A 13,063-nucleotide genomic window follows, 5' to 3' on the forward strand; every position below is an offset into this window, starting at 1 on the left:
TCAGGACTAATCTGAGGATGCACTGGAGAAATAACGGTATGGATTTATCAGAAGTTTCCACCTTGATGAATTTCCGCTGAAAGGCAGAGTGTATATTTTATTTGACGTAAATGCCTAGTACCCTCAGTGTCAATCCTCAGGCAAGTCTTCACGCTGTCAGAGCACACAAAACCCCTTGCTACTAAAAATAAATCCAAGATTAGCCCATAGCTTGAAGTGATGACTTTTTATTTTAGGAAAAAAAAAAAAAACAAACAAACCTCCCCAAAACATTCCGCTATTGCAGTTTGTAAAATTTTCAGTATTCAGTAGAAACAGTTTACAAGTCATAACTCAAGATTCAAAATAACATTGTGCAAAATAGTACTGGCACACACATAGCAAAGAGACTAGTGTAAATCAAGAATTCCATTGAAATTAGTTGAGCTGCTCCAGTTTTACACCAGTATACATCACCTCAGAATAGGCCGTTTTTGCAGAAAGTCCCTGGAATTCCTCTCGGTTACAAAAATCACCTTACATGCAACAAGTAACCTATCAGTACAACATACACAAGAACACCCCCACAAGTTATCACAGTGTAACAGAAGAAAACAATTTCATACAAAGGCAAACCTAATGGCAGTTTTGGACACCCCTTGACTGCAACCCTCAAAAATTGCACATTTTAAGAAATGAAAGAATTTTGAATAAAGCCAAGCAATATTCTTCTTCAACTATCAGTACATTGACAATTAGGGCGGATAAGGTGTGCAGAAAGGTTTTTCGAGTTTTTTTTTAGCTTACTAGATTTTCCAGAGAGTTGTTCAAAAGGAATTTCTGTAAGAAATGTTAACTTGCAGTGTTATCAGGCCAAGTCCTCTTCTGCGATTCATATAGACCTGTCAACAGTACAGAGGTCTCTGTAGTCAAATACAAATCCCAATGAAGAACTATTACACAAAGACCATACCTTCAGTATTTACTGATGACATGCAATGAAATCAAGCAAGCAGTAACAGGACTCCATTTACATTTGCAGCATTCCGAAAGAGACTGTTGCAGTTCAGTTGGGGTACAGGACTGGAATTTCACAAAACACTTGTGAATAGTTAACATTGTCTCTCCACTGGACTTGACACGCAAAGTAACAGTTTCAAAACAATGTATCTATGTCGTTCTTTGTATAAACAAAATGCTACGAGCAGAACTGATTCTCCAAGTTGGTGAACACTCACAAAATCGTGTCCTGAAAATATACAGGTGCCTCTTGCAGTAAGTGGTCATTTTCCTGCACACTCAGGTTTAGAAAAACAATTCTGTAAGAACTCCTTGATCACAATGAAACCAATTCTTCCACAGGGCTTTTCACTTCCCTGGGTTAGGAAAGGCGTACCTCTAGTACCTTTTCTAAGAGAGAACATTTTTGTTTTAATACATGCCAACCTGGTTTGGGTCTAAGCCATAACAACATCTTTAAGCTATGACATTTGATGAAGGGCACATGCTTAAACTGTGGAATTGTATTAAGGAAGCACAGTTCTGACATTCTCAAGTGTTTGGATGCTTTTATGTCAAATCTTTTTTGCACGTTATATTCCTTTAATGAGAATAAGAATGACACACAAGCTGTACTTTGGATATACATGTAAGTGCGCATCAGTTCTGGATCAGAGCAGGTCTGCAAGTCCGTCCATGAAAAAAGATTATTACAAATACCAGCCCTGCCTCAAACCATAAAGATAAAAGCAGCATACCTGCGCAGACTGCATTGTGTGTGTGCACACGATGAGTCAAACAGAAATCAAGATACCTAAGACAACACCCTGCAGCACTGATCTTTGTAACCGCACGTTTCTGGTGACCTTCTATGCATTCTCCTTTGCCCTTTCAGTTTCACAGAGAAGCTGTCAGGTACTCACAAAGGAAACATTCAGCAAGGAGATACGAACATCACTGGCAGTGAGTTACTGTAAAGATATCAGATAGCATTTCAGAGATGGCAGGGAGAGAACAGATAGTACTTCAGCAAGGAATTATTGCTGTACCACTGAATTCTATTAAGTTCAATAAGCAAGAAGTTAGGCCTGAGGCAGAAGAAAGGTTAACGGATATGATTTCGCTTTTTTTCTTCCCAAAAGGCTCAACTTCAGTGTTTTCCAACAATCTCAGATTCTGAATTCCAGTAAATTGTATTTTAGAACAAACAAAAAAATGGCCCTGAGACTAAACATGCTTTTAAAGATCTGCTATTGCTTTATGTAAATCAAAAAACAACAATTATTTACTTCCACAGTATGCAGTATTTAATTTTCACTCCCTTTTTTCCTTACTTAATATATATACATCTGTAACCAAGAATTTCTTTCCAAGATATACGTACTCAAGCCCTATCCGCTACTTTGCCAAGTACTTAAATTTGTTGCTACAGGATTATGGCACCAGGCAAGGAAAGAATAGCTGAAGCAAGTCAGACTTTAACAAAGAAGTCCTCTTCCCTTGTGCCTTGAGTTCTTTTAAAAAAAGGATTCCAATAGTCATAGCTGCCACCATGGACCTTCAATACAACAATGACCTCCTTCCTTGTGACTTACATAGAATTTACAACTGGAGGAACACCATTTAGTATGTCTCAAAATCAACTGCCAGTGTTACTGAACGCTGCCTTTAAGTATGGCTAGAAGTGTAAAATACCAAGAAAACAAGAGTATCAAGTGTGTCCAGTTGTGCATATAAAATAGACCTTTAATTTTTCTTAAGCTACAAAGTAGGCAATCTAAGAACTGACTATATTCTATGCATAGTTAGGATCTAAAGTATGCCAAAAGAACTTGAACTCTTTCAGGAAAACTGTGCTTGAGTAATGCGTGGGTCAACCCCCAAAAACCTGAATATCCCACTCTATACATAAAAGAATTTTTAGAAAGCTTCACACACTCTCAAAGTTATTTTGAAATTGATTTACATCTTTTACCTAACAGCTTTCCTATGGCACAAGACAGCACATAAATAGTTTAAGGCTATTTTTTGTATGCACACATGTAAAATTTGGTCTTGGAACAAGAGCTGTCATATTTTCCAAATTCTGAGTCTTCAGTGTAGATTCATGGTAAAGTAGAGCTGCCATGGCAATAATAGAGTTGTCCTGCATATAAAAAAGACTGAATGTTGTCCCAAATGCAGTTTGTTTTTATAAAAAGCAAAAACCTCATACATTTACATTTGGTTTTTATCAGAGCAGCTCACTAATTTGTACAGTACATTGTCTAATAACATACAATGTAAACTACCAAAGAGATGCTCAAGTACTACAACAACAGGTGCAGAAGAAAGTCCCAGGGTAAGAAAGCGCACTGCTATTTGGGAGAGTCATTCTGTGACGGAAACAAACATCAGAATGCAGTTTTTGTGAAGTCAGTTAAGTCTCAAGGCTGTAATAAAGGCTATTTGTTAACATTAGCCCTTTGGTTCTTAACCATTCAGTTAAGATTTCCTGATAAAGCACTAGGCAGTTTGGCATTGATGGAGAAGCTCTTTACATGCTATTGTTACAGAAATAGAAAACAGACTTACAAGCACTTCCTTCACCTGAACGATCTGATCTTCCATGAATCCAGTCATAACAGGCTTAAAAGAACCTATCTAAAGCAGTAAATTTTAGACTTCAAATTGCACTGTAACTGTTTCAGAAGAAAATAATTAATATCCACAAAACCTAGAAAAGAATTACCAACTGGCCAAATTACACAAATTTGATGCAGAAAGCTGCTTATTTTAAAACTCTGTCCCTCAACAACTTCTTCAATGTAAATCAGAGTTGTTAATTCAAAAGAGAGTTTGCTAGTCCCATCTGCACAACCCTATCTATTTTGATGGGAAGACAGACAGTAAACCAAATTCTGCTTGTTTGCCAATTTAACAAGTCTAGTATTTTCTTACTTCCTGGTACATTTTTCATTTGCTGAATTTTTGCATGTTTTAAAAAGGGGTTCATTGTACTATGAACACAGGACTTGTACATGCTAGTGTGATTTACACTTACTTGCCAAGTAAAGTACACTGCTATCATAGTTATTTATGTAGGATTTAAAGGAACAGTAAACATGCATCAAAACTATGACTTATCTGCACAGGTATGTAGGGTTTTTTTTTTTCCTCTCAAGTGAAATGTTTGCAACCAAATTTAGCATATTAAGCACTGAACAAAATTCATATTTGCAGTATCATCTTTAAATAGATGCAGCTATGAGAGGACCTGAATATGCAACTGATCCATGGAAGCTATGTATATGCAAGTCAGTGAGAACTGCTCGCATGTAACAGACCAATATTCAGACCCAGAGACTGTCCACGATGACACTTACTTTGAAGTAACTGAATCTACCGCTGTGAAAGAGGTACAAGGTCAACTTGTTTTATAAATTGATGCAACATTAGTATTTGGGTCACTGCAGTTTTTTTGCATATCTATAGTGTGTTTACTCAAACCCAAGTAATCACTCCAGGAACACATGAGAAACCTCACTGAAGTTCCTGGACAGTTTCTGTTTGCAATTGTCTTCCCCCCCCATTTTCACCTTTTATTATAATTTCCAAGGGACCATAAACTGCTGCATACCAGACATCAAAAAATCCTCTGGTTTACGTGCCAGCCTAAGTTGCTAATCAAAAAGGGAGCATGTATCTGCTGCTGTAAACTTCTGTGTAACAGATATCATGCCTGACAAACCATCGCCTTCAACAGACATACAGAACACCACTATGACAAAAAGGAGGAAACCATGCACCGGTATTTCAGTATTATGTGGCCAGGGTCTATAATACAGTGATGAGTCACATCGGAGCAAATTTGTGCCAAGAGTGATTAATCATTCAGGCTGACTAACTCCATAAGTAGCCAAGCTAGCGTGTAAGAGGCAAGTGGCATATTTTCTGGAAGGAAAAATACAGAGTGAGAGGGTAAAATGTTTTGTCCCCATCCCTGCACAAAAATCCTATAGACAAATAGAACAATACTGGGGCAAGTGCTTTAAAACGCAATTTTCCAGGCAATAAACCAACACTGGTGGGAAATTTGGGAAGGAAGGAGTTTTAAGAATGTGACTTACCTGAAGAACAAACTTCCGATATCAAAAAAATATACACTATATACTAACACTGCTTTTTGGATATTCTTCTGTTTTAAAAGTTTCAAACTTCTTAATTTGTCTTATTTTGTTTAGGACTGAGGCTGTTCAGCAAGGTCACATAATTGGAGACTGCTGAAATACTTCAGCAATCCTTTGGTCCCAGCAGCTGTAAAACAGCCAAGTAAAAAAGAAACCTCCCCACCAAAAAAAGGGGGTGGAGGGGAAGAGATCGTCATCAGGAAAGTGTCTTCTAAACACCATCTGCTACACACCAGAAAAGGCAAATTTTTGTTACAAAATACACATACAAAAGACATCTTGCAAAATCATCTGATTCCCCCTCCCTCTGCAGATTACAATGCTAAATGGGATCAGCTGGTTGGTTTCAAGATTTTGTTTAAATGGAAGAAAAGTCAAAGGACACACAGCATCACAACAACTGGTCCTTTAAATGACAAATGATCATAACGTCTTTGTTTTCACCAGTGTTTGAAAAGGCAGGAGAGAAACAGAACCAGAGTCTTCCTAAGCACAAAGTGCAACAGACTATCACCTGCTGCGTCCTCCTGAACTTCTCAATGTGCTACCAAACTGTCAATTATACAAACAGTTCAATTATGACAGTGCCATAAAATTGTTAAAACAATGCAAATAGTGTGATCAGAAAGGTCCAGTCAACTGGTTCCATTTTTTTCCCAGTAGTTGCCCAGAAAAACATCAAGACAATCTAATCTATCCTTCAGCTTCCTCAGTATGTCCTGACTGCTGGAGTATAGAGGTCTGTGGTATTACTGTACTTGTTCCACGAGAGATCCTGTCTTGATCTGTGTTTGTAGACAGAGAGGCCATAGAAATGGGCTGTAACAAACTGGGTGTCATGCCAGAGGAGACAGTCAGGCTGTGTGCAGTGCCCTTAAGTGTGAGATCCTGTGTGGGAAGGAGTGGCTTGAGGATGCTGACAAGACAGAAAGCAGAGCCACTTTTAGGAATGAAATTCACTTTGTTCTTGTCAGGGCAGTAGAAGGCTGGAATTTCATGCAATGGCTTTGGCCTAGAAATAAAATACACACAATAGCTTTAAAATTACATTGAACAATTAAATTCTGTCAATGGCAGGTATGTATTGTTGAACACATCACCAGAGACAAGCTGAGGTTTAAACCTGAAGAGTTTCAGCTGCTCGATAATGCCCTAATGACACTCACACCACACAGCAAATGGCAAGCTGGTTTAAGCTGCTTATTTACATACACTACAAGATAAACATCACGTTCTTAGGGCAGGCTGTCTCCAAAACCAATTGAGACACTAACTTCACGTTGCAAATCACAAACCCAGTCCATGAACTGGCATGTCCAATATATGAGCAGGTATTCTCGATTACGTTCTCCAGAAACTTTCACAACTCAGCAAGTTCCGCCCCCAACACAGACACTCTTTACACATCAAGCCTTGTGAAAGAAAGCTGGCATAGCAATGTTCCTAATACTGCATATTTTAGAGCCGTTCACGACCACAGGGGGATCTCCTTTTCTTGACTTTTGCCCCTTTTGCATGTTCACCTGAGCATGGCCTGAATCTCTGTAAAATATGAGCCCATCTTACTTAAAAGCTTAATGCAGAGAGTAAAACGTAGTATTCCCAAAGTGGCATTCATGATCAAGCACTTATGACCTCGGAAGGAAGTGTGGAACACACATTTAGATCACGATATAATTCAGCCACCTCAGAGAACGGCTTTATGCAAGACAGAGCCAGAAGGGAAGTTGTGGATAGCATAGGAATGCTTTCTATGTCCATCTCTAACCCTGCAATGCAAATTTACTAAGCTAGTCTAACACTACTTTAAGACAAAACTATGGGCATCTGTTCCAAAGCCTCTCTTCCCTGCTGGAAAATAACCATCAGAAATTCATACTCATTTTTTCTTCTTGCCAGCATTGTCCTTCAGCCTATAACCTTTCCCCATCTGCCATGTGTTTGTAAGACAGCCATATGCACTTCTATCTTCATTTTACGAGGCCAAGCAAGCCAATCTTTCAGTATACTCTTGTAGCAGATACGCATACGAGAAAGATTTTTGCATGAGACTTCAGTGCCTAAGAACTGCTATACCTAGGTAAAAGCTTTTGTAGAAGGCTGTTTCACTCTACAGCAGAACTGTCCTACAGCTATGCAGCAAGGACATCCAAAAAGAAATGCAAATACAAATCACAATACAGTATATTCTTCGAGCAAGTGAAGACTACCTTATCTGTTGGCAACATAGCTTACACACTCTAAAATAGAGACAGGTAACTTAAGTTACAGTAACTCTTTCCACATTTCTATGGAGAGGCCATAGAAACCTCTCAAAATCCATTTACAGAGATCCAAGATGGAAAATACACAAAGGCAGCTATATTTTTTTAAATTACTAATTATACTAGATGGCATTGTTGAGATAATAAAGGCATTACAGAATTATAACCAACTTCAATGAAATTTTTAACTACAGGTTAAGATTCTTGCATCCAGGTAACACAGGGGTATAAAAACTTCACTGAAAATGATAATAAACCATAAAACCCCCAGAATATTTCCCAAATGACAGAAATTGGCTTTTTCAGAATAACCAAAGCATCAAACACTCTTGGTCAAATTTACTCCTCTCTCACTAGAAGTTTCACAACTACAATATGTAGCTCAAAAGAATATGGTCTTCAGAGTCTAGATTACCAGATGTGCCTGTCAAGCTGTGACATGTATTAGCTGATGCACCTGCATTACAGCTTCTTATTACATCTCTCTGTACCTGACTATTTGAGTTCATCCCCCACTGTCTGCTAGATAAGAGAGAGTCCTCTTAAGTTATGCTGGTTTTAAAAAAAAAAGTCTCTCAAGGTTTTGATTTTAACACAAAACTCCAGCAATAAAATACATACATATACACCAGTATATAGTCACACAAAACAAAAGAGATCAGGCTGTTAGCATGGCTTTAGCAACTGGACTAAAAATTTTGATCTGACACAAAATCAGTAAACCAATGGGTAGCTCTAAATGTTATTTCTTAGGTAGTAAAGATCAACTTACAAGCTTTCCTCAAAGACTTTCACCTTTTCACAGCCCTCTGGAGGTTCACGCTTGAACATGTAGCTGTTGTTGGGTTTTGGTGAGGTAGCATATTTTGGCAAGGGAGAATTATTCCCATTCTCTGCAGGAACAGAGTATCCAATTACTTAAATGTGTCACACCATAAAAATAAAATGCAATAACTACGTTTAAATGCCTCCCCAAATTGAAACCCACTCCGTTACCAATGTTATAAAATTAAGAAACATTTTCATTTGCCTCCAAGTCTTCATTTGCAAATAAGCTTTCTTATCTCAATCCCTTTCCTCCTTTCTACTTCTCCTTGTATCATCGTCAGACTCTTCTAAAATCTCTGTTTGTTCCTGGAAATTTTCAGTTCGTAACTGCAAACCTGAATCTGTGGTCCTGTGCCACCACCACCCAGCCAAAAGAAATGGGCAGAAGCCATATCCCTTAAAAACCAGAATAGGTTTATGTTGAATTACAAAATTCTCCTAGAGTATCTCAAGATTTTTGATAAAAACAAATAATTAAAAAAAGTCAAACTGTTAAACTTTTACGGGTGTATGTATGAAATGCTGGAAGGTTGCCCATTTTGTCCAAGATCATAAAAAATACCTGACAAGAGCAACAGGACTAGCCTACTTTGCTGTTCCACCTGCCACTGTACACTCTTGCATTTTCAACCTGCTTCAAGTATTTGAAGAATCTATTATTTAAAAATAAAAACTTGTTTGGGAAGCACATTCCTCAGTCCCATCCGTCCAGCTTCAATTACAGAGCACTAGATGTGTGCACACACAGTATTTGGAGCAATTTGGAAAAAACCAGATCACTTAGAAAGAAAAAAAATGCTCTACCACTTCTCCATGGATGTGGGAAACAAACCCCTCTTCTACTACATATTCATGCACATAGCAATGAGTTAAAGTCTAGCATTGTTGAACATTTAAAGTTACGCAGTACCTTTATCTCTGGAATCAGCAAGGTGATCATCTGTAGAACATGGACTTTCTTCACTGCCTTCATTAGAGATGGTAAGAAATGAGGATGGAGATACTGACTGGGAGCGGCTGCTGTTGTTACTACCCCTGTCTGCTCCACCAGGCGTTTGGGTATCAATGCTGCGAGTACTACTGCTACGCTGAACCAGCGGAGGTGGTGCACGGTGCCCGTCTGGAACATCTTGAGGCTGTTAAAAATAAAAGTTATCAGGTGGCTGCTTTTGTCTGGTTAGCAATTTCTTTAAATTCAGTAATGCTAAGGGGTTTTTCAAGTCTCATAAAACTGAAGTAGAAGACTTTATTCATTACACAAGACTCCAACTGAAAATAAGTCAGGTTTGGAAACTAAGTATAATAGTTCCACAGAATTGCTGAGGTTGGAAGGGACCTCTTGAGATTATCTAGTCCAACACCCCTGCTCAAGCAGAGTCAGCCAGAGCAGTCTCTCCAGGACTCTGTCCAGTCAGGTTTTGAATATCTCCACAGACAAGTGATTCCACAACCTCTCTGGGCAATTTGCTCCAGTTTTGAGTACCCTCACAAATATAAAAAAAATATGCCCACTGCCTCTTGCCCTGTCACTGGGCACTAGTGAGAAGATACTAGCTCCCTCCTCTTCTTTCCTGCACCTCACGAACTTCTACACATTGATAAGATCCCCCTGAGCTTTCTCTTGTCAAGGCTGGACAATCCCAGCTCTCTCAGCCTCTCCTCATATGAAAGGTGTTCCAGTCCCTTAATCATCCTCATGGCTTGTATTTCTGATACTTTATTACTAAATTTACCTCTAAAAATATCTAAAGATAAAATGAAAGTTAAAAATGGGCAAGTTATGCTTCAACAGGGATGGGGACAGTACAGTACGGGCAAAGAGAAGAAAAAGTTACCACAAAAACTGTCAAAACAGACCTTTTGTCTTTTCCCCTGTTTTACTGAGATTTTGTATTTTATTGGAAAACTAATTTCATCATAGTAATCAGAGTAAAACATCCAGATTCAAGCTTTAACTCTTTCCTCCTTTTTGCTTTCCAACAGACTTTTCAACTTCGTTCACTAAAGAAAGCAAAATTAATTCCAGACAAATTTAATTCAAAAACTGTGCAAAATAAAGATTAAAGACATAAAAACCTCAAAGCAAAACCAAGATAATTCTAGAAAGAAATCATGGTGGCAGATACATACAACAAGCTGTTCCTCTTTGCCTCCCGTCTCCTTAATTATTATCTCAATCTCCTGATTCAGTCCTTCTACACTGTTTCGGAATCGTGATCCTGTTGATTTTGTAATAGGTATCACAGGAACAAGAGCACTCCTTGGGAGGGGAGCCTGAAGAACCAGAGACAGTGAGAAAGCAATGTAGATTTACTTGCAAAACACAGTTACTACTTCTACTCAAAAGCGAACCTTTAAACAGAAGACATCTACACCTCAGTAACAAGGATTTACATGAAATTATATCAATTGTGTTAAAATGGATGCCTTAAATGAAGACACAGACATCCTGAATTATTTTTCAAATCTAATTTCTAGTAGGAAAATCTTTTCAACAACCTAGTCTCAATATTTCCCTTGATACGGTGTGCCTCCAGCTCGACATTGCTTTACAAGTGAAAATTTAACAGTAAACATTTAAATATAAGTAATTTTGAAGTCTTTAAAATATATTCACATTCCTTCTGAAGTGAGCTGTACCACAATTTAATTTCCTTCACTGTTGGATTTACCACTTGTAATTTCATTAACACTGTGTTTTAATGGAAGTCTTCTGTCACCTACAGCAACATCACATGCAGAAGGAAAATTATTCCACAAATACAAGATTGCATTATGCTAAAAATGAAGACCAACATAGTAACTATATTAAGCCAGAAAAAAAGGTTGACAAAACAATTTAGGAATACTTCCACAGAAAGAATAAAATCCCAAACTCAAATGTTAATACATGGTTGCTTCAGAATGAAGATTAACATTTCAAAAATCCAATGTTTCAAAATATGCATGAAAACTCCATTCTCAGAAAACACATTACTGAAGTTTTCCAAAGCTCCTTTTGGTACACCACAACTTTGAGATTTCCCATCCTCTCCTCTAGCATCCTACTCCCATTAAAAAATCATGCTACCAAAATATTAGAAGATTCTGCCCTAAACTTCAACACAGTCTTGGCAGAATGCCTTCTGCAAACATTTAGTTCAACTCCAAGAATGACATGACATTTAAAGTCACAGTAGAACTCCTGTGTAAAATTCCTGGACTCTATGGCCTACTGTGCTGTGATTGAGAACATCTCGTCCGCTGATTGAAGGATGGCAGCATTTTCACTTAGTCTTCAAAGCGGTTTGTTTGTGAGTTTTTTTATTTTTCCTCTAAGTAATGAGACTGTGCATAGACAGGCTCCAAAGCATTGTGACTTCGCATGTGAATTCTCAAAAACCACATAAAAGTTGTCTGGCAGAAAAACTACCTTAGAAAAATTAACATAAACAAGAGAATTCTAAGTGCAGATCATAACGCAGACGACTTCTCACAATCACAAATCTCTAAGGTGGCAAAACTTATGAATTGTCTTGGTTTTGCTTTACCAAAACATTAGAATAGGTATAGAGACTTGCACAAAGACTACAAAAGCTTCTGTTCAGGAAATGCTTGTGACTGTTTATGTCAACAAAATCTAAACATTCTCATAGTGGCCAAACTTGGAAAGCCTTTCAGAAGTCTTGCCTGAAGATGAAAACGAGAAAACAGAAACCGCTGGAGAAGAGCACAAAAAAGTCTGAGAAAGCAATCCTGCTAACTCTGTTCCAAACAAGGCCTTGGGTCAACAATCCATTAAACTAATACAAGTCAATATCCAGTCATAATACAAGTGTTTCAGCACAAGTTTAGGCACTAATAAAGGCTGTTTATGCACCCAGTTATTAAATATACACATTCCTAGGACAAACTGAACTTCTTAAAAAGTAGAAAGCAGAATGCAAGTATGCTTGTCTAAGATTTCAACAGCCATTAGCAAAATGTGGGAATTCTTGCACTGTTAAATATAATTGCCTACCATGGAAATTCTTAGAATCACAGTACTATTTGAAGAGCTCAAAGTAGAAAAGCACAAGTTGCTCCAATAGAGTTCATTAAGGTTCAATACAGCCTTTTTCACTTCCAAGAGAATTAATGTTCTGTACATGAGTGAGGATGACTTGTTAACCCGGAGTGCCATAGGGTGGAAAGGGAAAGAGGTACCATTACAGGGGTGGAACAAGCAGCCTCAAAACAAGAAACTTTATATTAAAAATACTGCCTTCACAGTGGTCTGCATGGAGCTGGCCCGTGACATACAAGAATATGCAGATGAGCAGTCAAAGGACGGTAGCCTATTCAGGAACACACAAAATAAAGCAAGGTGCCAAACACAGGACAGTAATTACAGTGCTCAGATAGGAACACACTGTCAGGGAGTTTTGGTGTGGGACAGTTAAGAGTTCTGAAACTTACAGGTATGGCATAAACTCACGAGATGTGAAATATGGGTGATGACAAATATAAACTGTTCACAGGCATTTCTGAAAAATGCTCTAAGCTCTTCCAATTTTTCAATAAGCAACAAAACTTCAAATATAATCTAAGATCTTTTGATAATTGTGGATAATTTTAACATCATTATTTTTTGATAATTTTAACATGATTATTTTGATAATTTGGATAATTTTAACATCAAACCATCTCAAGGTTGAATACCTCAGAGTAATTCCACTCTACAAATGAAATGTTCTACCTATGTGAGATGGCAAGAGTGACAAAAAAACCCCCCACAGAACACTGCAAGCTGCATGCAATTGGTCTCAGTACTAGTGGTTGTTTAGGATCAATTGAATGGTAAGA

General features: G+C 37.9%; 1 protein-coding gene across 1 annotated transcript in view; it reads right to left on the bottom strand.

The window, feature by feature from the left end:
* Positions 1–211: 211 nt before the first annotated feature.
* The window catches only part of FAM117B (family with sequence similarity 117 member B), a 29,120-nt gene continuing 16,268 nt past the window's right edge, over positions 212–13,063 (bottom strand). The window contains exons 5-8 of the mRNA XM_075430382.1: positions 10,370–10,513; positions 9,150–9,375; positions 8,184–8,304; positions 212–6,159 (exon numbers count right to left, since the gene is read on the bottom strand). Of these exons, the coding sequence (XP_075286497.1) occupies positions 5,841–6,159; positions 8,184–8,304; positions 9,150–9,375; positions 10,370–10,513 (810 nt within the window). The 3' untranslated portion in view covers positions 212–5,840. The remainder of the gene's footprint in view (positions 6,160–8,183; positions 8,305–9,149; positions 9,376–10,369; positions 10,514–13,063) is intronic.

The sequence above is a fragment of the Opisthocomus hoazin genome, chromosome 9, assembly GCF_030867145.1.
Source record: "Opisthocomus hoazin isolate bOpiHoa1 chromosome 9, bOpiHoa1.hap1, whole genome shotgun sequence".
In the NCBI taxonomy this organism is placed as follows: Eukaryota; Metazoa; Chordata; class Aves; order Opisthocomiformes; family Opisthocomidae; genus Opisthocomus; species Opisthocomus hoazin.